This window comes from Protobothrops mucrosquamatus, unplaced genomic scaffold, assembly GCF_001527695.2.
Source record: "Protobothrops mucrosquamatus isolate PMUCROS unplaced genomic scaffold, P.Mucros_1.0 scaffold3095, whole genome shotgun sequence".
Classification (NCBI taxonomy): Eukaryota; Metazoa; Chordata; class Lepidosauria; order Squamata; family Viperidae; genus Protobothrops; species Protobothrops mucrosquamatus.
Genome location: NW_015389103.1, coordinates 17,963 through 45,388, shown reverse-complemented (window position 1 = coordinate 45,388; position 27,426 = coordinate 17,963). Strand labels below are relative to the sequence as shown.

Here is a 27,426-nt window from a genome sequence, read left to right as displayed (position 1 = left end):
GCGGCACTCGGAGCCCTCTCTGTGGGCACACGTGCCGTCACCCCAGCCCTGCCTCCCCCATAGCCCCCTCCACACCAGCCCCCCCAGAGGAGAGTCGGCCCCAGGCACGGCCCGCCTGGAGCAGCGCAGCCAAGGACATGGCAGTGGGGACAAGACTCCGCCCTTGCACCCCCGTCGCAAACATGATGCTGCGGAGCACGGGTGGAGGGCGTGGCCACCATGGTGCTACTGGGCCACCTGGAGGTGGTGGGTGGCTCTGCAGGGGGTAGGGGCAGGGGTGGGGCGGGGCAGTTTTTGGGCACTCGGTATCTAAAAGGTTCGCCATCACTTGCTTAATGGCTGTTCGAAATGACAGCAGCACTGAAAAAAGTGACTTACAACCGTTTTTCCACACTTACGACCACTGCAGCCTCCCCCAGGGTCACGTGATTTACATTCGGACGCTCGGCAACTGACTCACATTTATGACCGTGTCCCGGGATGTCACGTGATCGCTTTTTGCAACCTTCCGACAAGCAAAGTCGATGGGGAAGCCAGATTCACTTAACAACCGGGTTACTAATTTAACAACCGCAGGGATTCGCTTAAGAACGGTGGCAAGGGAGGTCGTTAAAATGGAGCCAGACCCCCTTAACAAATTTTCCACTTGGCGACCATAAGCTGAGGACTCTCCCTGTATTCGCTGTTTGCGAAACATTTGTTCCTTTTAGCTCAATTAAGAAGATTCAAAGACATACAAACTTAACCAAGTGTTTTAAAATCCTCACTATAACAACTGGATTCACGTGTAAGTAGTAGGCTAAGATTCAACCTAGTTTCATAGACCATAAACCGAGATTTTGGCCGTGGCAAATCAATCACACTTCTGTGTTCTCTGCTACTGGTTAAACCACATTTAGCCAACATGTCTGAATTTGCTCATATGTAGCTAATTGGTTCATTCACGAGCCCACACCCTTCTACAAAATATCAAATTTATTTATATAAAATAATTTACACATTAACAACTGTACACATGCACACGCCCACACAATACTTTTACCACGAGTTTAGGCCATTTTTGTTTTCCTTTACATAAATCTAGCACACTATATATTATTTTACAAGAATGTACACGTTTCTTTGAAGACACAATGGGGAAAAGCTCTGATCGTTTATATTACAAACCTTCCATCAATTATAAAACAAAGGCAGTCTGAAAAGTATGTATAAACAGTAAAAAGAATATACAAATGGTTACAAAAGTCTTCCAACAGCCAAATAATCTCTTTTTTCCCACCCGCCCCAGCAAGTACGCAGTGGTTGTGCGACTCCTGCCTTTTGTCTCCAGTCACAACAAGGGGTCATCCGTGACAAAATTCAACCTTTCTGATTTGAGAGACTTTTTGCTGGCAGTGGCCCAGGAATAATACAACGTTTTTGTGTTGTTATTTCCTTCTGCGCTCAACAATATGGGAACCCCAAGCAACGCCCACCTTAAATCTGCTTTTTGTGTGTGTGTTTTTTTGCAACGCTTGTTTGTTTGCCGTAATCGGTTTTGCTTTAATTGTTATTTATTTTTTTATTTTTGTAGCGTACTTGAGAAGCCGAACAGCAGAACTTACGCAGACGGTTGGGGGAAAAAAAATAATAACAACCTTTTGCACGACATTTTTCACACTTCCCCAGGAATTAATACCGGACACGAAACGGACTCCATCGTGGCCTTTTAAAAAGGATGGGCGTCTCGGTGAGAATGGAACCGTAATAGGTCAACACAAAGTACACAGCTGCAGAGTTCAGACAGTACAAATAATTGTGCATTTATAAGGCAANTAGGGCAGTGGTGGCAAACCTATGGCACGGGTGCCAGAGGCGGCACTCGGAGCCCTCTCTGCGGGCACACATGCTGTCGCCCCAGCCCTGCCTCCCCCATAGCCCCCTCCACACCAGCCCCCCCAGAGGAGAGTTGGCCCCAGGCACGGCCCGCCTGGAGCAGCGCAGCCAAGGACATGGCAGTGGGGACAAGACTCCGCCCTTGCACCCCCGTCACAAACATGATGCTGCGGGGCACGGGTGGAGGACGTGGCCGCCATGGTGCTACTGGGCCGCCATGGCGATCTGTGGCGGGCCCTGGAGGTGGTGGGTGGCCCTGCGGGGGGTAGGGACAGGAGTGGGGTGGGGCAGGGCAGTTTTTGGGCACTCGGTATCTAAAAGGTTCGCCATCACTTGCTTAGTGGCTGTTCGAAATGACAGCGGCACTGAAAAAAGTGACGTACGACCGTTTTTCCACACTTACGACCACTGCAGACTGCTCCAGGGTCACCTGATTTAAATTCGGACGCTCGGCAACTGACTCACATTTATGACCGTGTCCCGGGGTGTCACGTGATCCCCTTTTGCAACCTTCCAACAAGCAAAGTCGATGGGGAAGCCAGATTCATTTAACCGGGTTACTAATTTAACAACCGCAGGGATTCGCTTAAGAACGGTGACAAGGAAGGTCGTTAAAATGGAGCCAGACCCCCTTAACAAATTTTCCACTTGGCGACCATAAGCTGAGGACTCTCCCTGTATTCGCTGTTTGCGAAACATTTGTTCCTTTTAGCTCAATTAAGAAGATTCAAAGACATACAAACTTAACCAGGTGTTTTAAAATCCTCACTATAACAACTGGATTCACGTGTAAGTAGGCTAAGATTCAACCTAGTTTCATAGACTGTAAACCGAGATTTTGGCTGTGGCGAATCAATCACACTTCTGTGTTCTCTGCTACTGGTTAAACCACATTTAGCCAACATGCCTGAATTTGCTCGTATGTGGCTAATTGGTTCATTCAGGAGCCCACACCCTTCTACAAAATATCAAATTTATTTATATAAAATAATTTACACATTAACAACTGTACACATGCACACGCCCACACAATACTTTTACCACGAGTTTAGGCCATTTTTGTTTTCCTTTACATAAATCTAGCACACTATATATTATTTTACAAGAATGTACACGTTTCTTTGAAGACACAATGGGGAAAAGCTTTGATCATTTATATTACAAACCTTCCATCAATTATAAAACAAAGGCAGTCTGAAAAGTATGTATAAACAGTAAAAAGAATATACAAATGGTTACAAAAGTCTTCCAACAGCCAAATAATCTCTTTTTTCCCACCCGCCCCAGCAAGTACGCAGTGGTTGTGCGACTCCTGCCTTTTGTCTCCAGTCACAACAAGGGGTCATCCGTGACAAAATTCAACCTTTCTGATTTGAGAGACTTTGCTGGCAGTGGCCCAGGAATAATACAACGTTTTTGTGTTGTTATTTCCTTCTGCGCTCAACAATATGGGAACCCCAAGCAACGCCCACCTTAAATCTGCTTTTTGTGTGTGTGTTTTTTTTGCAACGCTTGTTGGTTTGCCGTAATTGGTTTTGCTTTAATTTTTATTTATTTTTTTTATTTTTGTAGCGTACTTGAGAAGCCGAACAGCAGAACTTACGCAGACGGTTGGGGAAAAAAAATAATAACAACCTTTTGCACGACATTTTTCACACTTCCCCAGGAATTAATACCGGACACGAAACGGACTCCATCGTGGCCTTTTAAAAAGGATGGGCGTCTCGGTGAGAATGGAACCGTAATAGGTCAACACAAAGTACACAGCTGCAGAGTTCAGACAGTACAAATAATTGTGCATTTATAAGGCAAACATCAAGGCTTCTGGCAAATTAGGGAGTTTCAAGACTATGTACGCGTCACGTGGAGAATGAACACGGGGATCAAAGAACAAGGAGATTTTTTAAAAAAAATTGTTTTTAGGTTTGTTTGCTTTTTTTCCACTTTCAGGGAAAAGTGGAAATAGGAATTTAGGAATAGGAAAAAGGAAAAAAAAATGGAAATAGGAAACAAAGTCCCTTAGGATTGGTGCAGGTTTACGTTCCTTAATCCCATCTTCTCCTCTCTTTAATTTTTTTTTTTTGTTGTTTGAGAAAACAAGTTAGCGCAAAAAAAAAATAATGCCTTTTTTTTTTTTTTAGCAGCACTGCCACGCCTTGAAGCCAGACCAATCCAGACAGAGACGTTTCTGGAGACAACAGAATGCGCTTAATAATAATAATAAAATTAAAAAAAGAGGGGGGAGGAAAGGGGCTGCGCGGCGTGCAAGCTCTGTGTCTAGAAAAATCCGCTCGAAATAGTCCTGAAATAGTCCCTAGTTTGGGGCGTTTCTAGATCGGTCTGCATATGGGTGGTTGTTTTTTTGTTTTTTTTTTTAAAGTCTGATGATTTTTAGAGGATGTCCAGATGGCTGTAATTTCTCATTTCACGGCACCCAGTCTTTTGAGAAGTTTCTTCCCTTTGGAAATGAGACCCTTCGCCTTGGTCGAAGAGACCTCCCTGCCTCGCCTGGGGCTACCAGAACCCATAGTTGGCAGAGGTGACCCCGATGGGAGATGGGCTGTGGGGCTTGGTGCTCTCCTTGGTGGCGTACCTGTGTTCTCAGGAGGAACCTGATAGGTATATTGTTAAGTTTACTGAAGGGCTGTGGTCATGGACAATAAGAAAGCAGCGTTGGCTTTTTCATTCGTTAAACCAGGGTTTCTCAATCCTTGGCCTGTTGAAGATGGGGCAGGGGAGGGGGGGACTTCAACTCCCAGAGTTCTCCAGCCGACACCGATCTAGAGCAGAGGTCCCCAACCTTTGGGGGCACCGGGGACCGGTTCCGTGGAGAGAGGTTTTTCCGTGGACCGGACGGCGCGTGGTTTTGTGTGCTGCCTGCATCTCATGCTTGGGGCTTTGCTTGTTTGTGTGCCCCGGTTGCTGGCGTGCCGCGGCCCGGTACTGGTCCACGGACTGGGGGTTGGGGACCTCCTGCCCTATACTAGAGGTCCCCAACCTTTTGGGCACCAGGGACCGGTTCCATGGAGAGATTTTTCCACGGATTGGACGGTGCGTGGTTTTGTGTGCTGCCTGCATCCCACAGATGGGGCTTTGCTTGTTTGTGCGGACCGGTTGCTGGCGTGCTGCGGCCCGGTACCGGTCCACAGACCGGGGGGTTGGGGACCCCTGATCTAGAGCACTCAGTCTTGATCACGGCTGGCCGGAGAATTCTGGGAGTTGAAGTCCATCCATCTTAAAATGGCCAAAGTTGACAAACGCTGCATTAAACACACACACACACACAAACACACACACACCTTTTAGGGGCAGGAATTCTTTTTCTTCTTCCCTCTTTTTTTTTTAACGTATGCCACGTGACAGACCCATCCGTTTCCCGGAGTACGTTCAAAGACGTGTGTAAATGGATTTATGGACTTGATTTATGTTAAAATCATGGCATAGATAGCTGAAGCCTTCCGCCTCTTTTAGTAGACCAGTCTCTGAAAAAAAATGACTTGTTTTAAAGAGGGATCTGGATTTTGCCCGGATCCCCTTTCTTCTCAGGAGGGATCCTGAGGAAGAGGGAGTTGGGGACTCCCACGTGGCATATGTCTACGTGGACTCACCCATTTCTGGGAAGAATCTGTGTCGGACTAGCTCAATTCTTGCTTTCCTCCAGGCTTCTAAATCCATCCACCACCCCACCACCCTCGCCAACTTTTAGCATTCTGTCAGGACATATTTTGAGAAGATGGCACACTGGTGGAAAGGGGGAAAAAAAAACACCAAACCAAATTAAAATGAACCTTAATCACAATCAAAGAAAGCTCTGAGACCTTTGGTTGAACGTATCTGGGTTGGGTGGCACGTGCCACACACGCTCAATGGCGTGGAACAGGATGACACCCCTTGGAAAAATGTCTTCTCCAACTGGAAAAATCCAAAATGGAGCTCCTAACAACACCCAACCTCCCTCCTGTTAACACCTGCCTGGCTGTTTGGACATCTCAGTGGGCTTGTTAAGCCAAGGAGGTCCCAAGCTTGCTTTGATCTTCGATCAAGGTCTTGTCTAATGGAGGGGAGGGGGGGAGAAGCCAAAAGGGACCCTTTTCTCAGTGCGATTTCAACATACACCTGAAGATACCATCTCTGGAGCACTAATGCATTGGCCCACCGATCTGAGCGGCGCGCGTTCCTTTCAGCTTATTGCATTGGTCAACCCATGAGCTGCTGGGCAGAGGAGCCTACACGTCCATAAGGGATGCAAAAACTCGGCCATGGACAACCGCGCACCAGGAGAGGTGCTTTTAAGGCAAGCTGACAACCAGATATTGCAGCTTAGCATGCTTTCAAAAGAAGGAATTCAAGTCCTCTCTTCCCAAAGGCCGGCCGGGTTGTTGAGCACAACCGGCTTTGCTCAGCAGCAATTTTGTGTTTATTTTTCTTTTTCTTTTCTTTTTCTTTTTGTTCTCCCAAATTAGCTAACAATGCAATATGCAGCTTTTCTTGGGAACCAGACCACTGGGAACACTATGCAAACAAGCATTAAGGCCGGTAAGAAATCTGTTCCAAATATTAAAATGTTTTCTCCCTGTGTGGGAGCCTAAGCCCTTGAACGCAAGCCTAAGTCCTTGAACGCAAAGCGCGTTCCGCGTTTCCTTTTTTAAATCAGAAATTCTCCTTTCCTAACTCAGCGCCTTCTGTGGCCGCCGGACTAGCAGTCCGACGGCTGGTCACCTGGAGGTGATGGGACTTGTAGTCCACCATAGCTGGAAGGCATCAGATTGGGAAAGGGCAGTCCCCCAAAAGAAGATCTGGAACCCAGGGCTAAGGAATTTTGGAGACATATTTCTCTTTTTTTTCTTTTTTCTGCACACGTCATGGGCCCAAGATGGCTCGCGTTACAGAAGGCCAACTTAGAGGAAATAGGCGTGTCTGCTGGTATCTCCAGTTGCTCACTTACGTGAAGGCAACGTTGCCCATTTTTAAGGTGTGAAATGAACACTCTTCTTCTGTTTCCCAAGCAGATGAGCAAAAATAAAAATAAAATTAAAAAAAAAACCGTATACATAAAATATAACAGAGAAAAAATTGCAAGGATGAGAGAAGACCCACGAACCCCTTCAGAAGGGAGCACCGTTAAGCAGCTTAAAACATCACTTTGAAATTTCAAAGTTTTGGGGCGATGTTCCAAAAAGAAAGAAAGAAAGAAAGAAAGAAAGAAAGAAAGAAAGAAAGAAAGAAAGAAAGAAAGAAAGAAAGAAAGAAAGAAAGAAAGAAAGAAGGAAGGAAGGAAGGAAGGAAGGAAGGAAGGAAGAAGAAAGAAAGAAAGAAAGAAAGAGAAAGAAAGAAAGAAAGAAAGAAAGAAAGAAAAAGAAAGAAAGAAAGAGAAAGAAAGAAAAGAGTCTGAAGTTTTACATCCATCCCCAAGTTTACAGTCTTAGATAATTTCTACAGCAGGTCTATAATTTACAGATATAAACTGTTCAAGGTGGGGAACGGATATATATATATATATATATATATATATAAATATAAAAAAAAATCTGTGGCTCCTAAATTAGCATGAGAGTGATCATTGATGGAAGGAACAAGTTGATTTAAAGCAAGGAGCTGTTTTTTTTTTCTCTCCCAGCTTCAGAGCGATCTAAAAACTTGGTTTCAAAAATGTGTTTCTTAATATATATATATCTATATATACATATACATATGTACACAAACACATCAAGCCAAACGGAATCTGAAATGGTTGGCAAGGGGAACAAAGCGAAAACAACACTTGTTTTTTATTATTATTATTATTATTGTTTCTCAATACTTGCTTACCCTTTTCGCTTTTGTACGAATGGGTGCGTCTTGAGGGTATCGCGAGGGAGCGTCGGATAAATAAACTTCTACGTCATCAGGCACTTCTTCAAGAAAATTCGAAGGAACAAGACCCATCTGGTTGTTAAGTTCCCCCTGAAACGTGGAAATGGAAGGGGAAATTAATGAACAAACAAGGAGCCTTTAGAACAGGGGTCGTCAACCTTGGCTCTTTTATGACTCGTGGACTTCAACTCCCAGAATTCCTGAGCCAGCTAAGCTTAGCTGGCTCAGGAATTCTGGGAGTTGAAGTCCACGAGTCATAAAAGAGCCAAGGTTGACTACCCCTGCTTTAGAACAACATTTCTCAACCGTGGTGACCTCAAAATAGGTGGACTTCCAGAATGGTGGATTTCAACTCCTGGCTGGCTGGGGACTTCTGGGAGTTGAGGTCCACCTATCTTCAGGTTCTCAAACGCTGCTTTAGAAGTCCCCCCAATGCATTGATTCAAGTTATGGCAAGGTAGACATTGGAAGACGTTGAAAGCTAAAGCAGATTCTTATCCCCATGACCAAGAGTTGAAGGACACTAGCTTAAGGGAGTCAACAAACAAGGAGCCTTTAGAACAACATTTCTCAACCGTGGTGACTTCAAAATAGGTGGACTTCCAGAATGGTGGATTTCAACTCCTGGCTGGCTGGGGACTTTTGAGGTCCACCTATCTTCAGGTTCTCAAATGCTGCTTCAGAAGTCTCCCCAATGCATTGATTCAAGTTATGGCAAGGTAGACATTGGAAGACGTTGAAAGCTAAAGCAGATTCTTATCCCCATGACCAAGAGTTGAAGGACACTAGATTATGGGAGTCAAGAAAAAAAACCTAAAGATCATTCTTGACTCACCATCCTTCTTGAGGGACACCCTTCCTCCAGGTTCCTGGTTGTCACCCAAAAGGTTTTTGCACCCCATTAATACAGATCAGGGGAGGAGCATAGATAAAGCACTTACATAATAAAAACCATCTTCGTCAATTTCTCCAAAGACAGTAATAATGTCTCCAGTACAAAATGTGAGCTCAGCCTGCAGAAATGATAAAAAAAACACATCACTTTCTCAGGATCCCGTTTCTAAATGCCCTTATTCCAGGGTTTCTTAATTTTTTTTGCACTGAGGACTCCCTCCCACGTTTAAAAATTTGGACCAGACAACCTTTTGACTGGGATGTCTATAGAGATTCTCAGTCATCCAGGTCAGGGCTTTTCAACCAGTGGTACGGGTACCACCTGTGGTACATTGGCACCTGGCAGATGGTACACGACCATCCTAGAAAAGTGGTAGCGGGGGAAGGGAATGAGCTGAACCGGTGGCAGCACCGCACAAGCCTGAGCGAGAGATGGCTGGAGCTGCAGGGCTGTCAGGGCTCAGCGGAAGCGCCAGGATCAGTGCCGCTTTCCAGCTGATCGGCGCTTCTTTGCGGCTGTCAGGGCTCAGTGGAAGCGCCAGGATCAGCGCCAGGCTCCAGCTGGAGCTCGGCGCTGATCCTGGTGCTTCTGCTGAGCCCAGAAGAAGCGCCGATCAGCTGGAATGTTGCAGCATCTCCAGGGTCTTGTGATTTACATTCAGATGCTTGGCCACTGATTCATAATTATGACGGTCACAGTGTCCCAGGGTCATGTGAAGGGACCAAAACCTGCTGCAACCACCCAGCAGAAGGGGGGAATAAAAACCAAACACCCCCCCACCCCACCCCCGCTGCCAATCCTCAACAGAAATGCTCACAACAATGAAAACCTTGGACAGGAGGAAGAGCGCGGCCGGGTGGGCAGGCAGGTGTGTCTTGCTCGGCTGTGGCTTGGGGGGCACTTTTTTCAGTGCCATTGTAACTTCGAACAGTCACTAAGCGAACTGTTGTAAGTCGAGGACTACCTGTACTTTATCACTTTTTTCCTTTTTTTTTGTTTTTGGTCATTAAGTTTTTGACACCTTGCTAGGCGACTGGTGGTACTCGGATGTTGCCATATCCTAAAAGTGGCACAATGGGTGAAAAGGTTGAAAAGCCCTGATCCAGGTCATGGTCATCCTAAAGATGCTTTTTCAAGAGGCAACTGGACTCCCTTATTTTTGGTTTTTCACCTTCAAAGAAAAATAAAGAAAAAGCACCTTTGGGACAACCGTGACCTGGATGACTGAGAACCTCCATGGACATTTAGCTATGCACTTTGGGATGAACGCTCTTCGGACGGTGCGGGAGCATGAATGGATTTGCAGAAGAAAAAAAAAATGAAGACCACAGGGACCATCTGCGCTTCAAGTTTGAGATGCAGACAACACAGACTCATCCCCAACAGCCTGGCCCGTCTTCAACAATGAAGAGACACGGGGCAGATAACATCCCACAGAAAGCATAGCTTCCACAACACCGTCCTTTCAGCAGTTCCAAAAAGGCTCCACACCCATCTGCACCACTCAGGTGATCCTGAAGAGACAGGTAAACCTCCAAGTGGCCTCAAGGACTCTCTAAAAGAAGGCAAGTGACCAGCTGTCTGCAAGGAGTATAAATCCTTCCATTCCCCACCATCCAGTCCGAGCTGAAGAAGCTTCTGGGATGAGAAGCGAAACGTCTTCAAAGAAAAACAAGAAAGTCCAGTGGCCTCCTGGAAAAAAGCCCCTTTGGGACATTTGACTGGGATGGCAAAAGGTCTCCTACCTTGAGCGGGGAGATGGACTAGAAGACCTTTGAGGTCCCTTCCAGCTGCATGATTCTATGTTCTAAGTGGACAGAGGTCCAGGAGAAGTTTCTGGGCAGACAGAAACTCCTGCCATACTTTTCAACCGAGCCATTTTGTCCCCTAATTGGATGCTGGGGCCACATTTCCCGCGGTTTTTAATTACAAAACAAAATGTTTTGGATTTGTGTCCATGACCACAATACCTCCACGTCAACATTAGGAGAGCTTTCTCTTGGATCGTAGTCATATAACGCAACCATTCTTCTTGTGGCTGACCCAGGCGGACGGCTGCTTCTTCTGTTTCTTTCTGTTCCAACCCAAAGAGAGAAAGCAATTGCAACTGTTTTTAAGCATACAACAAGCCATTCATTGTAAAGCCCTTGGTGGTTTGGGTTTGGTTGTTTTCATGCTGACGTTTCATGACCCAAATGGGGAACATCATCAGTGCTAGAAGGGAGTGGGGTTTGTGGAATGGAGGAGGAGGAAGTGGAGGAGGGAAGGAAGGAAGGAAGGAAGGAAGGAAGGAAGGAAGGAAGGAAGGAAGGAAGGAAGGAAGGAAGGAAGGAAGGAAGGAAGATAAAGGGAAGGAAGAAAGGAAGGAGGGAGGGAAAGATGGAAGGAGAAAAGAAGGGAGGGAGGGGCAGAGGGGAATGAGAAGAAGGAAGGAAGGAGGGAAGAAAAGAAGGAATGAAAGGAGGGAAAGAAGGAAGGAAAGGAAGGGATGGAGGGATAGGAATGAGAAGGAAGAAAGGAAGGAAAGGAGGGATGGGAATGAGAAGGAAAGAAGGAAGAAAGGAAGGAAGGAAAAGGGAAGGAAGAAAGGAAGGAGGGGGAGGGAAGGATGGAAGGAGAAAAGAAGGAAGGAAGGGGAAGAGAGGGGAATGAGAAGGAGGGAAGGAAAGAAGGAAGGAAAGGAAGGGAAGGAGGGATAGGAATGAGAAGGAAGGAAAGGAAAGGAGGAGGAGGACTGTGGGGTCCTTGGTGCTCTCTGAGCTTGGTGGTTTCCTTGCAGACATTTCATGACCCAACTAGGCAACTTCATCAGTGCTAGGAGGGAGAGGGCTCTACTCTCCATTTATATGCAAGTGGTTCACTCGGTCAGTGTCGGTGGGAGTGTTGCTTCCTTCTAAGTAGTCCCTCAGTATGGATACTGTTTATTGCTTTATTGTTGACCTGGCATTACTGAGCAAGCCACTGCTCTAGGTTCTAACTGCATTCAAAACGAACTCTCCTAGTTAAACATGTTGTGGGAACGCAACTTAGAGGAGGCCAGATCCGAAAACATGGAGAACCTTCCAAAAGCTTCCAAAATGAACGCAATCCAGCCACGAGTCCCATACATGTCCACAGGTGGCGGTCCACACTTACCAAGTTTCTCGATAGGGGTGTTCAGAGGGAGAAAGCCTTGCCTCAGAAGATGGTCCATCATTTCTGCGTCATCCGCTTGGATTTCGGAAACCATGTTGCAAGGGATAAGGCCCAGCCTCGCACACGTTTCCCCCCGATAAAACCCATCAGCATCTTTGTCTCCGTAAACCTGAGATGGAGAAAAGAGACGACACGGAAAAGAATCCAAGGATCACCGGTTAGAACTTGCAAAGGATAACCGTGATTTAGCTCCCATCCATCGTGCACAGGTAGCCCTCAACCTAGCCACCAAAATGGCACCCAAAATTTCCATGGCTAAGCAGGACGGTCGTTAAGTGAGTTTTGCCTCATTTTACGACTTTTCTCACCACGGCTGTTTTAAGTGAATCGCTCCAGTTGTTAAACGAGTGACGCGGTTGTGAAGTGAATCCGACTTCCCCATTGTCAGAAGTTCGCAAAAGGTGAGACCACGTGACCCCTGGGACGCTGCGACCATCATAAATAGGAGTCAGTTGCCGAAGGATCTGAATTTGGATCACGTGACCGTGAGGAGGCCGCAACCGTCATAAAGTGTGAAAAGCGATCACTGTTTTCAGTGCCGTCGTTAGTTCAAACGTCGCTAAACGAACGTTGGTCTACCAACGGACTACCTTTATATTTCGTCAACCCTACCTTGATAATCTGTCCTTCTTTAAACGGCAGTTCTTCTGTCGCATCGGGGTTTGGAGACATGGTCAGTGGATCGTAATCAAAGAGGGCGACAAAGATGCGCGGGGCCATCTCTTCTGCTCCGGGATCAGTTTCCGATTCTTCGTAAATCTCCGGCGACAGACGGTCGTGAGTACCGTACCCATCTGGAAAAGCAGGAATGTTGGGATCGGAAAATTGGTTATACGGAGGTCAGAGTCATTCTGAGTGATCCTCAACTTAACAACCGTATGTTTAGTGATTTGGAGTTAGGTCCTCAGACTTACTATTTTTTTTAAAAAAAGTTTTTTATTTATAATACAGTTTAAAAAAAAAAAGTGGACATAACGTAACATTCCAGTATAAGTATTTCTGACAATTTGATCCTCTTCTTACATATAATTCTTTATCTCTATATATACATACTGTACATACTTTTTTATACAATATCTAATTCATTTCTCTAGTTACTAACATACAATTATATATATTTCTATCTTAACACTAGATTATAACCCGGACAGTCCTCTTTGATTCACACCAGTAATAGAATTTGTCCCAGATTTCAAAATAATCTAACTCAGTCTTGTCCTTCATTTCCATCGTGAACCTGTCCATATCGGCACACGATAATATTTTGTATAGAATCTCGTCTTCTGATGGAGTTTCTTTATTCCTCCAATTTTGTGCGTACGTCAATCTAGCAGCAGTGAGAATATGTAACATCAGATAAAATGTCGCTTTCTCGTATTTCCGTGTAGTTATGCCTAATAGGAAAAGTTCTGGTTTTAGCTCTATCTCTATCTTTAATATTTCTTCCAGCCATTTTTTTTATCTTATTCCAGAAGTCACAAGCTTTTGAGCACTCCCACCACATATGGTAATAGGTCCCTGTTGCCAATTTGCATTTCCAGCATGTAGATGAGTAATTTGGACCCATTTTGGCTAACCTTGTGGGTGGGAGATGCCATCTATAGAACATTTTGTAGAGATTTTCTTTGTAGGAGGTGGCCAAGGTAAGCTTCCTATTTCTTACCCATAGTTCTTGCCAGATGTGCAGATCAAAATTAAGACCAAGATCCCTGCTCCATGTTAACATGGTTTCTTTCACCTGTTCCTCATACATTGCCTGATCTAACAGATAATGATATAGTTTTTTAATCATTTTGTCCTCAGTTCCTAATAGTATTTTGTCCAGCCCTGTTGACTCTATTTTTATACCCAACTCTTTTTTGTCTTTCCAATATCTTGACTGTAACTGAAGATATGCCCACCATTCTAATTCTATCCCTTCGCCTCAGACTTACTATTGTGGTAACATCTGCACATCCGTGCGATCAAAATGTAGGCCCTTGCCAACTGGCGTGCATTGATGAAGAGACGTTTAGAACAATGTTGCTCCACCCTAAAGATGTGTGGACTTCAACTCCCAGAATCCCCCCCAGACAGCAGCCATACTGGTTGGGGAATTCTGGGAGTTGAAGACCACGCTTCTTAAGGATGTCGTGGTTGAAAAAACATGGATTTTAGAACATTGGATAAACCAATCCACTGAGTGCCGGCAACCATAGTGTCTATTCTCTAGAGAAGCCGGGGAATCCCTGGGGAATTCTGGGAGTTGAAGTCCAAACATCTTAGTAAAGTTGACGAACACTGGTTTAGAGGCCAGGTATTCGATCCTCTTCAGAAAGGGCTTTGATTGTTCTTCCATTTTCTAGATACTGTATATCTACACACACACACACACACACACACACACACACACACACACACACACACAAACACAGATATCGCAAAATCTCCTGCCACCTGGTCTACAATGCCCCAAAGCCCCTTTATGAGACTTACACCCAAGAAAAGTCACTTAGAGATGCAGGCTTAGGGTTTGAAGCGAAAAACAGTTGGTTGCTTATCTTACAAGGCAAATCCTGGTTTAAAGAGAGGTTGTGCTTTCTTCCCCCTTAAACTAGTGTCACAATAAATGCTGGGGTCTGCCACTAGATGACACTGCAGACTTGCATGTGGATTTTGATCCTAGCTTGTTCCTTGGTTGAAGCTGAAACAAAACAGCATCACCCAACCTGCTAATGGGTCAGTTCCAAGTGATTGGATGTCCTGGCCACACCACTGCTCCAATCATACATTTCCAGAAGGAAGGAAGGAAGGAAGGAAGGAAGGAAGGAAGGAAGGAAGGAAGGAAGGAAGGAAGGAAGGAAGGGAGGAAGGAAAGGAGGGAGGGAGGNGGAGTTGGGAATGGATGGATGCAGGGGAGGGAGGGAGGAAGGAAGGAAGGAAGGAGTTGGGAATGGATGGATGTAGGTGAGGGAGGAAAGGGGGAATGAGAAGGAAGGAAGGAAGGAAAGGAGGGAGGGAGGGAGGGAGGGCAATGAAAAGGAAGGAAGGGAAGGAGGGATTGTTTAAATTTATGATGGCACTGAAAAAAGGAACTTAAGACCGTCACAGCGGTCCCCACTGTCACATGATCACAATCCAGGCACTTGGCAACCAGCTCATATTTACAATGGTTGCAGTCTCCTGGGGTCACGTGATCGCCATTTGAGACCTTCCCAGTTGCTTCCAACAAGCAGAGTCAACGGGGAAGCCTGCAGGAAAAGAAGCAAGTTGCAATCACGTGCTGTCTTGCTTAACAACCAAGGCGATCCCCTTAATGGCAGTGGCCAAAAAGGTCATAAAATCAGGGGTAGTCCTATGAAGCCTAATTAACCTCCACACTGCTTAATGACCAATTTTTCAATCCCAATTGTCGTTAAGTCAAGGACCACCTATATGTCTCTTGTTTTCCTTTAAACCTCACATCAATTCATCCTGTATTCAGACCTATTTGGTCATTTCTTTTAACGAGAAGTGAATAAAATTGTCCCTCATCAGCACCAGCCATATTCCATGCTGGATTCTCCTTCTACGGAAGTGTTAAAAATAAGGCGGATATTTAAATCACCCGCAAAAAAAGGTGTGAAGTTTGAACTATTTAAAGTCATTTCTAATTATGTGACTTTGCACAAAGGAGAAGTGTCAGCTGACCCTTGACGTAAGCAAGGGTGAACAAACTCGATGTACTTGCTCATATTGTGCGTGCTAACCATTTGTCAAGTCCCGTGTTAATAAAACTATGACAATTGGTCACAGCCATTTTTTTCAGCTTGCCTTCCTTCCTTGCAATCATCACTTACTAAAATGTGGGTTGACCAGATTCTTGTTGACAGGCTTCAAAACTTCAACTATGCTGCAACTTAACTGGTGGTCCTGATTCTTTGTGACTGACATTAATAAGGCCAACTAACGTTCGAGACCAAATTGGCGCCAGGTAAGGGTCAACGGAATTTTGAAAGGGTTGGTCTTGGAGAGTTTGTGGGAACACAACAACTCTAAGCTGATGACAAGTTTAACTCTGCCCGCCAACTTTGTCTGCTCTTCTCCACAAGCTGAAGGAGCACCTTAATGCAACCTTGGATGAGGAGAAGGGGTGATCTTATTCCAATCTCTCCTGAAACCAATTCACAAGAGTGCTCCTCTCTTTTGACCAACATGGAAGTGCAGATAGAAACAGTTCTCATGTAGGAGATGACCAGGCTGAGCCCTAGGTAGGGGTCAAATGTGTCTCGAATCCCTTCGTGCCCCTAAGAGATCTAAATCCAGCCCACCTTGAATTCAATTGACCCTTGTCTACCTCCAATTTGCTCAGGCTGGCTGAGGAATTCTGGGAGTTGAAGTCCACAAGTCATAAAAGGGCCAGGTTTGAAGACCTCTGGGCTAGTCGATTGTCTTTTTGGCATAGTCTATAGATGTTGTCAATGTCTATGTGCCTATGGCTTGTTTGTTCCTTTTGAATGTTCCCCTCCATTGCCTCAAAGCAGGTGATTCAGAATGAACCTTCTCTTCTGAAATTGGTAACCCCTCAACCAACCAGGCCAATGGATCTTCGCCAACTCACCCATAGAAGGGACCAGACTGGGACGCGACCTTCGAGGACCTGAAGTGTCACGAGATAACCTTTGACCTGGATGCTCTCCTCGGTCTGGTCGCCTGGACGACATCGGGTTACTTAAGAGCTGAAGGTCCAAACCAACAGGAAATAAAAGAGGAGGGAGGGGGGAGGGGAGGGGAGAAGAGAAAGATTGTTTAAAAGCTACACAACTGCCCCGTAGAAGGTGCGAGAGGCAACAAGGGAGAGTACACAATTGCACGGAAAAATATCAAATAAACCGTTCTCCGAAAACGTGCATTCTAAAGGCAACTAAACTTTTCTTTTTTAACTGAAAGGTTAGCTGAAAAAGAAAAAGGGAGGAAAAAAAAGGGGGTGGGGGAGACAGATGCCATTAAACCTGAGGGAAAAAAAATCACAGAGAGAGAGAGAGAGAGAGAGAAAGAAAGAAAGAGAGAGAGGGGGAAGGGGGAGAGAGAGAGAGAGAGAGAGAGAGAGAGAGAGAGAGAGAGAGAGAGAAAGAAGAAAGAAAGAAAGAAAGAAAGAAAGAAAGAAAGAAAGAAAGAAAGAAAGAAAGAAAGAAAGAAAGAAAGAAAGAAAGAAAGACGGAGAGACGGAAAAAAATTTGGCATCCGGACATGGCACGTATTTGGCAGACAACAGTCACACGTTCAAACCAAAAAAAAAAAGGAGAATTAAAAGTTTTCTTTTGCCTTTGTGGTTGCGTCTTTTGGACCTCCTCTTTGTTGAGAATGTGGCCGTTCCTCGGAACTAGGAAAACCGGATGAGCTGGTAGGTGTATCGGCTTTTCCGGAGTACTTTAGCCTGTCCTACTTGCAGAATATTTGCCATCCTTTGCCTACAACGTCTTGCCTCTATCTGTTTACTTCCCTGCCGCCTTCCCAACTTGGTTTTTTTTTTAAATTGGTAAAGAGCCTTTTCCAAATTCTCTCAAGGGCTTTCAGGAGAAGGGCATTTGCAAGGACCAACGATCGGTGGGGGAAAATGAAAAGAGCTGAGCCTCAGTTTGGTCGATGGACAATTTTGAAAAGAAGAAGAAATCTGAGAAGGACCTGGATTCGCAACAATGGACCGCCGGATCTCCTTATCATTGCAGAGCGGAATAATTGGAGCATCTAGTCTAAGTTTGCTACACCGGGAGCAAACCACGATCTGGATAAATCGGAGAGAATCAGCTTCCTTAAGCAAGACACAACGTCCCTCTAGGTCTCAACGGTCCGAGTCTTTCCGTCGCCTGAAAAAAGAGGCTTAAACCTGGGCAGTGGGCGGTGGTCTTCCTGCCTGCTGAGAGAGTTAAGAGTTTGCAACTTCAAAGGCAACAAGAGACGATTTCTGATTTTGTTCAACAGAAAGGAAAAGAAAAAAAGAAAAGAAAAGAAACAAGCAGGAGTGGAAAAAATAAAGCGGGAATTTAAAGAAGCGTATGGTCCGCCATAGACGCTGGAGCAACCCCAAGGATTGGCGAGAAAGTTCATCCTTGAAAATCTGGAATGAGGTTAAAAATAAAACCAAACTAAAAATAAAAAGATATTCAAAGCAGACATTTGAAAGGGAGAAGGGAAGGGAACGGAAATACATTCATTGTTTGGCTGTGTGTGTTTTGTTGTCGTTGCGGACGGTATGCACCAAATTATACATACATGGTTCTATTCTACGAAGCAAGATCAGAGCACAAATATAAAGAAGGGGAAACGAGAGAAATAAAATTAAAGAACAATCCCAAAATGTCAGGACAATGGCAGTTCAGCTAACCCTTAATTAAAACATCGTTTCAGTTGTCCTTTTAAAGAAAGAAACGGGGGGAAAGGCAGGTGTTTTAAATTTTATTTATTTATTTAGATATTTATTCGTGGCCTGTGGGGAGCAATGAAATCATAACGGACCAACAAGCAAGTTAATCTCATTTTAATCTTTATTTATTTTAGCAAGGCACAAAAAAAGGAAAAAAAAGAAAACCAGGGGAAGTTTTAGGAAGCTGATGAAGCAATGCAGATTAAGATGGAAAGCTAATCGTTGGGAAGTGGAGAAGAAAGAATGGGAAGGGGGGAAAAAAAGAGCGAGGAGTCACGTGCACATGGGAGAGAAGAACTCAAAACGGAAAGAGAGAAATGAAGATTTTTTTGTTTTAAAATAAAGGAAGTGATTTGGCAGGCAAGATGTTAGAAGGAAGTTCGGACTGCAACACACCGGTGGGGCTTCAGACTTTTGGTTGGGCTGCTTTGAAAACGGAAGAGGAGTTAGTCTCGCTTCGTTCTCTACCAAGGGGCTACTACTCCAGTCTCCTTGAGCATCTTCGTGGGCCAAGTGTTCTGCTCTACAACATCTCTGATGTTCGGGCTTCCTCTTGTAACAAGCTGGAAAGTCCTCCTGCTTCGGAGAGTCCACAAAGAGCTGGATGGGGTCTCCAAAGTCTTCTTCAACGCTGCTCTGCCGCACCAGGGTCTTCCGACGGGCCAAGAGCGGCCGTGAGGATAAAGAAGAGCTGTCATCATCCCGACAACTGGCGGGGGACATAGGGGCAGCGAGGGTCTCCTGCACGGGGAGAACATTAAAACGTGATTCTTCTTCTTCGCTGCCACAGTCCAAGCCACTGTCTGGACTTCGGATGGAAGACCTGCTGGATCTACAGCCTCGTTCTTCGGGGTCCTCCATACTCTGTGACTTGGTGGGGTGCCAGAAGGGAGGATGGTCTGGAGGGTAGGCCTTGATGGATCTACCCTCTCTAGCGAGGGTGCTTCGTGTCTGGTGGGGCCGCCGTGAGCCCCGCTTGTGGAAACGTTCGGAGGGATCGCCGTCCTCTTCAGCGACTTCCGGGATACTGAACAGTTTTTTACGTTGGCGGGCAAAATTGGGAGGGTCCGGGAAAGCTGTTTCAGTGGCTTTATGCTGATAGCATTCCTTTAAGAGTCACCAAGAAAGAAAGAAAGAAAGAAAGAGAGAGAGAGAGAGAGAGAGAGAGAGAGAGAGAGAGAGAGAGAGAGAGAGAGAGAGAGAGAGAGAAGGAAGGAAGGAAGGAAGGAAGGAAGGAAGGAAGGAAAGAAAGAAAGAAAGAAAGAAAGAAAGAAAGAAAGAAAGAAAGAAAGAAAGAAAAGTCAAGGAGAACAAACAGTGTGCAATTTTTAAAAAGAGAGAGGGAAGGGAAGGAAAGGAATGAATGGAGAAGGGAGATGAAGGGAAGGAAAGGGAAGGGAAGGAAAGGAAAGGAAAGGGAAGGGAAGGGAAGGAAAGGGAAGGGAAGGGAAGGAAAGGGAAGGGAAGGGAAGGGAAGGGAAGGGAAGGGAAGGAAAGGAAAGGAAAGGAAAGAAGGAAAAAAAATAAAGACAGAATTAGTTGTAGAGCAATGGTGAGCTGAAAGCATGCGGCTCTTATTCAGGTGAAGAACTATGTCATGCTTTGAATGGGAATCTGTGAAAATAAAACAGATGATTAGAACAGCTGTCCTAGCATGTCTATTGGGCGAGATGTCAAGTTTAGCAAGCATCTTTTACTACAGTCAAGAGAAGAACTTGGCCAGGCATACAGAACATGAGTAGTTGACCCTACATAGAAAATCATGTCTCAAAACCCGCTACTACTTCTCTCTCCGAATGTTAGTACCCTGTATTTGTTCAGTACAAAATCTCTTCACTATTTATTAAAAGAGCAAGAGGTGTTTTTTTTCTTTAGGGGCTGTGAGAGTGCGTGGTTTTATGTGCTGCCTGCATCCCATGGATGGGGCTTTGCTTGTTTGTACGGACCGGTTGCTGGCATGCCGCGGCCCGGTACTGGTCCATGGACGGGGGGTTGGGGACCCCTGTACTAAAAGGCACAAAACATCTAAATTCCACAGGAAAGTTCGTCGATGTTTAAAGAAGAGGTCAACAGTCTAGGAAGCATTGGCAAAATACAAGGCTAGAGACGCCATGTGAATTTTCACCCTCTTGAAGACTCCAAAACGCAAAGACTTGAACACGGGGCACTATCTAACAAAATGAAATTCAATGGTGAAAAAAGCAAGGTTCTACATTTAGGCAAGAAAAACCAAATGCACAGGTATAGTATAGGGGGTACCTTGCTCAATAGTAGCAACTGTGAGAGGGACCTCGGAGTCCTAGTGGACAATCCCTTAAATAGGAGCCAGCCGTGTGCTGCAGCTGCCAAAAAGGCCAACACAGTGCTAAAACTGCATTAACAGAGGGATAGAATCAAGATCACGTGAAGTGTTAATACCACTTTACAATGCCTTGGTAAGGCCACACTTGGAATACTGCATCCAGTTTTGGTCACCACGATGTAAAAAAGATGTTGAGACCCTAGAAAGAGTACAGAGAAGAGCAACAAAGATGATTAGGGGACTGGAGGCTAAAACATACAAGGAATGGTTGCTGGAATTGGGTATGTCTAGTTTAACAAAGAGAAGGACAAAGGGGGACATGATAGCAGTCTTCCAATATCTCAGGGGCTACCCCAAAGAAGAGGGAGTCAAGCTATTCTCCAAGGCGCCTGAAGGCAGGACGAGAAGCAACGGATGGAAACTGATCAAGGAGAGAAGCAACCTAGAACTAAGGAGAAACTTCCTGACAGTTAGAACAATTAACCAGTGGAACAACCCGCCTCCAGAAGCGGTGAATGCTCCAACACTGGAGGTTTTTAAGAAGAGACTGGACGGCCATTTGTCCGAAATGGTATAGGGTTTCCTACCTGAGCAGGGGGCTGGACTAGATGACCTCCAATGGCCCTTCCAACATTATTATTATTATTATTATGGATCATCGCACAGTCAGCCAGATGTTCAGACTGGATTTGGCATTTTTGTCTGCCTATTGAGTCCTTCCCAAGGACCTGGGATGGGCAGAGGTGGATGTTTGATGGTATTACAGATCTCGTTGCAGGATGGAAGCAGTTCCTAGTAAGGCCGTCTTTTGCAATTGACTAATGGAGAATTTGTCAATGCCAATGGTGTTCAAGTGGTGCTCCAGTTGTTTTGGGATTGCACCCAAGGCACCTATTACTATTGGTGGTATTATTACTACTACTACTACTACTACTACTACTACTACTACTATTATTATTATTATTATTATTATTATTATTATTATTATTATTATTATTATTATTATCTTATCTAGATCCTTTGATAACCCCAATTTACCACTCCATTCCTACAACAGTTCCTTCCTTCCTTTCTCTCTCCCAGAACTGAAGAAGCTTCTTGGATGAGAAGCAAGATGTTTTTAAGGAAAAACAAAGAAAGTCCAATGGCCTCTTAAAAAAGAAGAAGAAAAAAGCACCTTTGGGTCCTTGTTTCTTTTTACCTTCAGGGTGTTATGTGAGGTTACGCTAACACGTCTCCGCCCGCCACCATCTTCCAGCTGCATCTCTGAATATAAGTCTTCCTCATCTTCTTCCATAATGTCAGACAAATCAGAGCCTCGGCTGCTTTCCGTGTGATATTCCTCCCCGTGGCAATAGTGGGGCTGTGAGAGAGGGAGGGGGAAAGGGAACATGGAACACAGAATCAGAATCCTCTGCTCAAGGCACCAGACCTCATTGTCAAAAGTCCGACTAGCGGACCCCAACAGAAGGATTCCTCAAGACAATTTAAGTCCCAGCAGGCAAAATAATAATAATAATCATTATAATAAAGTTGGAAGGGACCTTGGAGATCATCGAGTCCAACCCCCTGCTCAGGCAGGAAACCCTATACCATTTCAGACAAATGGCTGTCCAGTCTCTTGTTAAAAACTTCCAGTGTTGGAGCATTCACCACTTCTGGAGGCAGGTTGTTCCACTGGTTAATTGTTCTAACTGTCAGGAAGTTTCTCCTTAGTTCCAGGTTGCTTCTCTCTTTGGTTAATTTCCATCCGTTGCTTCTTGTCCTGGCTTCAGGCGCTTTGGAAAATAGCTTGACTCCCTCTTCTTTGGGGCAGCCCCTGAGATACTGGAATGCTGCTATCATGTCCCCCCTCGTCCTTCTCTACATTAAACTAGACATACCCAATTCCAGCAGCCGTTCCTTATATGCTTTAGCCTCCAGTCCTCTAATCATCTTTGTTGCTCTTCTCTGTACTCTTTCTAGAGTCTCAACATCTTTTTTACATCGTGGTGACCAAAACTGGAGGCAGTATTCCAAGTGTGGACTTACCAAGGCCTTGTAAAGTGGTATTAACACTTCACGTGATCTTGATTCTATCCCTCTGTTAATGCAGCCCAGCACTGTGTTGGATACAGCATTTCAGAACTAAAGAAGCAAAACCAGCTCTGAGTTTTCCTGTGCAGAAGCTTGCTTAGCTAAACAATGGATTCCCAAGCCTCCAGCCACCGAGTGGTCACACTGTCCAATAGTAATACTCCGTTTTGTTAGGGGAACAGTTCACTCCTCCGTCCAGCACTTGCGCCAAAGACCTTGGCGTGGTGCAGGCTCTCACTGTTTGTGAATGGCTTCTTGGCATTCCATTTCCTCCCTTTGTTTTCTACCCCTCCCTCCTTTTCTATGGCAAGTTGATTAGCGATAGAGTGGTCAAGTGATTGTCCGGTCTCTTCTTGAGAGCCTCCAGTGATGGAGCACCCACAACTTCTGGAGGCTACGTTATTCCATTGATCAATCATTCTCGCTGTCAGGAAATTCCTCCTTATTTCCAGGTTGGAGCTCCCTCTGAGGAGTTTCCACCCATTGCTTCTTGTCCTGCTCTCTGGTGTTTTGGAGAATAAGTCAATCCCCTCTTCTCTCAAGTAATGGAAGTCAGCTATCATGTCCCTCTGGTCCTTCTCTTTGATAGCCTACACATAGGCTTTCAAAACAAAAATTGAGCCCAACAAACCCTACGGTTGGTGAGGGAGTTCCCCACAGATTCAACTCCACCACTAGAACCACAAGCATGACCCAGTCAAAGTGTGAAAGATTGATGATCTTCTTGTTTGGTTCTTGATGACTTGGTCAAGTAGACTTCCAAACAAATGATCCCAAACGTCCAGGGGGATTTATCAGATTCTAATTCCAGATCAATCTCTGGAGATTTTTGTAAGACTTTCAAGAATGGGGCTTCTAAACGGTAGTAGATAGCGAGGGATATCATCACCATTACCCACTTCCATGGAGACACTATGGATGTTGGAAGACACTCATGATCTAGATTTGTAGGCATCAGGTAGTGGGGCACACCCTCTGCTAAACTTTGTCCCTCTTTCTTGAAAAAAGATTAAAGAGGAAAAATATGGTGAACCCACAAAACATGAACTATGGTTTTGCTCTTGTCCCATTGCCAAGGAGATGCCCATTACCTGTTTCCCAAGTTCGGAGCCCTTCAAAAATTCATCCACCGAAGCACCTTTTCGTTTGACCCTGGGCGAGTCGTACCCATCTTCTTCCTCATCAGAGTTGGCGTACTGCAACGCGTTGCTTCTTTCTGGAAAGGCGGCCCTCCTCTCCATCTATGGGGTTCCAGAAGAGAAAATGGAATAAGAAAAAATGATTCTCTCTAGGGTGCAAAGGGGATACAGGTGGCACCTGTAGCTTTCTAAAGAGAAGTTGAGGGTCAAATGAGGACGTGATGATAAAACATTTGGATTCGGCAGTTCGGCAGTTCGATTCTCACCGGCTCAAGGTTGATTCAGCCTTCCATCCTTCTGAGGCCGGTAAAATGAGGACCCAGATTTTGGGGGGCAAGAGGCTCACTCTGTAAACCGCTTAGAGAGGGCTGTAGAGCAGAGGTCCCCAACCTTTTGGGCACCAGGGACCGGTTCCGTGGAGAGAGGTTTTTCCATGGACCGGAGGGGGCGTGTTTTTGTATGCTGCCTGCATCCTGCGGATGGGGCTTTCCTTGTTTGTGCAGACTGGCTGCTGGCAAGCTGAGGCCCGGTACCGGTCCATGGACCGGGGGTTGGGGACCCCTGCTGTAAAGCACTGTGAAGTGGTATATAGGTCTAAGTGCTGTTGCTATTGCTCTTCCTTCCTTCCTTCCTTCCTTCCTTCCTTCCTTCCTTCCTTCCTTCCTTCCTTCCTTCCTTCCTTCCCCCCCAGTGGTTAGAATGCAGTATTGCAAGCTAACTCTGTCGACTGCCAGCAGTTCAATTCTCTGTCTATATGTTTAAGTGCTATTGCTATTGCTCTTCCTTCCTTCCTTCCTTCCTTCCTTCCTTCCTTCCTTCCTTCCTTCCTTCCTTCCTTTTCTTCCTTCCTTCCTTCCTCCCTCCCTTATTTTCCTTCCCCAGTGGTTAGAATGCAGTATTGCAGGCTAACTCTGCCGACTGCCAGCAGTTCAATTCTCAGTCTATACGTCTATTGCTATTGCTCTTCATGTTTTGTACCTCTGGGGTGGCCTTAAGAAGCCATGCATATGCATAAGTGATAGATGACGTAAACATGAATATTCATAATGAGCAAGGTTTCAGTTAATTCCCTACCTTTGTATAGATACACCCTCGATGTGCAAACACACCTGAGCCCAAAATCTCTGTTGCTAAGGGAAAACAGCTGTTAAATTTGCCCCACTTGACAACCGTTCTTGTCACTCTTGCTACGTGAATCACAGCAGTGGTTAAGTTAGGCACACGGTTATTAATGTATGTATGTGTGTATGAATGCATGTATGTATCGGAGTAGGCAACCTCGGCTCTTTTATGACTCCTGGACGTCAACTCCCAGAATTCCAGCTATGCTGACTCAGGAATTCTGGGAGTTGAAGTCCATGAGTCATAAAAGAGCCGAGGTTGCCTACCCCTGCCATAGCAGTTTTGATAAAGCGTTCTGAGAATCGAGGACTTCAACATTGCCCCCAATTAGCACACATTCCTTCTATGTTTCTAGCTTGCTAACACTTCCCATTCCTACAAAATCTTTTTTCCCCCTCCCCAAAAAAAAAATCCTGGCCTGCAGTGGAGGAAAACTGACCCTCCAGTGAACGAAACCCACCCCCGGGGGTCTGAAGCCGCAACTGTGCTCACCCTGTTGCTTTCGGCTGCCACCCGCTGCGCGGCTTCTCGGGCCATGGCCTTGGCGACTGTGTTAGGGACAGGTGCCCCCTGCGGCTGTGGAAGGATCCGATTGGGAGAGGGTGACCGCTGCCCGTGAAGCGGGCTGTGGAAGTTGGGAGGTTCCAGGGAGTGTCCGTGGATGGGAGAGGCCGCGTGGGTCTGTTCCCAGGAGTCGTCCCTTTTTCCGTGCGGACACAAGTGTTCCTCTTTGGTATCTTGGATACTGGCACTTGATAATGGCTTGGTTTTGGGAGCTGGCTGAGGGTGAGGAGGCACCAGTAAGTCCGGTGGGATGGGAGCGCTCAGCGAGTCCATGGACTCCCCTTGGGCAGACAGTGTCCGCACAAGGACCTCTCTGGCATCCAGGCTCTGGATTTTGGTTAGCGCCACTGGGGTGTTCTCTGCAGTTGGAAACATCACTTCAGCCACCTAAATGCAGAGACAGAGGCAAATACGTTAGGAGCAATAAAGGAGAATATTTGTAGAGTCGAAATGAGGGGTCCTGGGTGCTCTCTGAGCTTGGTGGTTTTCTTGGAGACGTTTCATTACCCAAGTAGGTAACATCATCAGTGCTGGAAGGGAATGAGGCTTGCAAGGAGGGGGAGGAAGAAGAAGAGGAGGAGGAGGAGGAGGAGAAGGACATTTCATTACCCAACTAGGTAATATCATCAGTGCTAGAAGAGAGTGGGATGTGGAGAGGAGGAGGACGAGGAGGAGGAGGAGGAGGAGGAGGAGGAGGAGGAGGAGGAGAAGGACATTTCATTACCCAACTAGGTAATATCATCAGTGTTAGAAGAGAGTGGGATGTGGAGAGGAGGAGGAGGAGGAGGAGGAGGAGGAGGAGGAGGACGACGAGGAGGACATTTCATTACCCAACTAGGTAATATCATCAGTGCTAGAAGTGAGTGGGGTGTGGACAGGAAGAGGAGGTGCTCTCTGAGCTTGGTGGTTTTCTTGCAGATGTTTCATTACCCAACTAGGTAACATCATCACTGGGTAATCAAACATCTGCAAGAAAACAACCAAACTCAGAGAGACCAAGGACCCCTCACATTAGGAACACTAATGAGAACCACTCTTGATATTGCCAGCTGAATAGGAGTCAGCAGAGTGATATACCAGGCAAAATAAATGTGCAATTTCAGTTCACACCGTAGAAATGCAATTTCCACCCTCTTTGGCCAAGATCTGACCCCACCAAGTTCTGGATCCAATTCTGGGCATCACGTTTTGACAAGGCCCACCCAGCTCGCCCGAAGCAAGAGAATGAGAGTTATGCAGAATTAAGAAAGGTAGCTTCATTGCACAACGAAATAAAATTGGCACATCAAAAATAAAAAATAAACAAGAGCTTTTAGTTGAGGCTCCTTAGTCCAAGAAAAGCTAGGAATCAATGGATTGATTAAGTAAAGAATTGCTTAATCAATTAATTAAGCAAAAGGTTCCCTTGCTTTCCAAAACTGTCTGTTTGTGCCACAATTGGACAATAAATTCCATTTTCTAGCTCACAGCAGAATAAATGTCTCTTTTTAAGATGATGCTCAGCATCTGCACGTTTAGCTAATTTGGCTACTATTCTTAGATTATTTTTAAAAATCTAACTATGTCAGGTTTCTCTAAGTACCGACCTACCCTTTGATTTTTTGCATAAATACCATAGCCAGTCACATTGGCTCCGTTGGAGGTCCCCGCTGCGGTGAGAACTGGTGGCCCCCAACAAACCAAGATAGTTCCTGGTGCTGGACCAGCCTGAATTCGAATGTCTTGAGGTGGAGCTGGTGGACCTGGAATCGAAAACAAGACATATCTTACGGCTTCTTATTTTTCTTCCTCTTGCTAACAAGTCGAATTCTTGGTGGTACAAATTAGATCTTTCCTTTGATCTAATCTCTCACTAAATCCTTGGATTCAGACAAATCCTAAAATATCTATAGCTTCTTCTTGCTAACAAACCAAATTCTTGGCAATCCATGAAGATCTATTAGGTCTTTACCTTGACCTTCCAGTTTATCTTACTTCCTCTCCTAAATCCCTGGATTCATACAAATCTTCTAATATCTTTCCT

The 27,426-nt window shown here is 45.4% G+C and overlaps 1 protein-coding gene across 4 annotated transcripts in view; it reads right to left on the bottom strand.

Moving 5' to 3' along the window:
- Positions 1-4,295: 4,295 nt before the first annotated feature.
- The window catches only part of RIMBP2 (RIMS binding protein 2), a 39,261-nt gene continuing 16,130 nt past the window's right edge, over positions 4,296-27,426 (bottom strand). Inside the window, exons 6-17 of one of the 4 annotated variants that reach the window (XM_029286204.1) lie at positions 26,994-27,145; positions 25,332-25,790; positions 23,670-23,819; positions 21,704-21,865; positions 18,597-19,307; positions 16,398-16,515; positions 12,431-12,612; positions 11,759-11,927; positions 10,594-10,697; positions 8,670-8,741; positions 7,684-7,818; positions 6,824-6,869 (exon numbers count right to left, since the gene is read on the bottom strand). In XM_029286204.1, the coding sequence (XP_029142037.1) occupies positions 6,843-6,869; positions 7,684-7,818; positions 8,670-8,741; positions 10,594-10,697; positions 11,759-11,927; positions 12,431-12,612; positions 16,398-16,515; positions 18,597-19,307; positions 21,704-21,865; positions 23,670-23,819; positions 25,332-25,790; positions 26,994-27,145 (2,441 nt within the window). In that variant the 3' untranslated portion in view covers positions 6,824-6,842. Of the gene's footprint in view, positions 4,488-6,823; positions 6,870-7,683; positions 7,819-8,669; positions 8,742-10,593; positions 10,698-11,758; positions 11,928-12,430; positions 12,613-16,397; positions 16,516-18,596; positions 19,308-21,703; positions 21,866-23,669; positions 23,820-25,331; positions 25,791-26,993; positions 27,146-27,426 lie in introns of those variants that run through there. The other 3 variants (XM_029286205.1, XM_029286206.1, XM_029286207.1) reach the window with 3 other exon arrangements.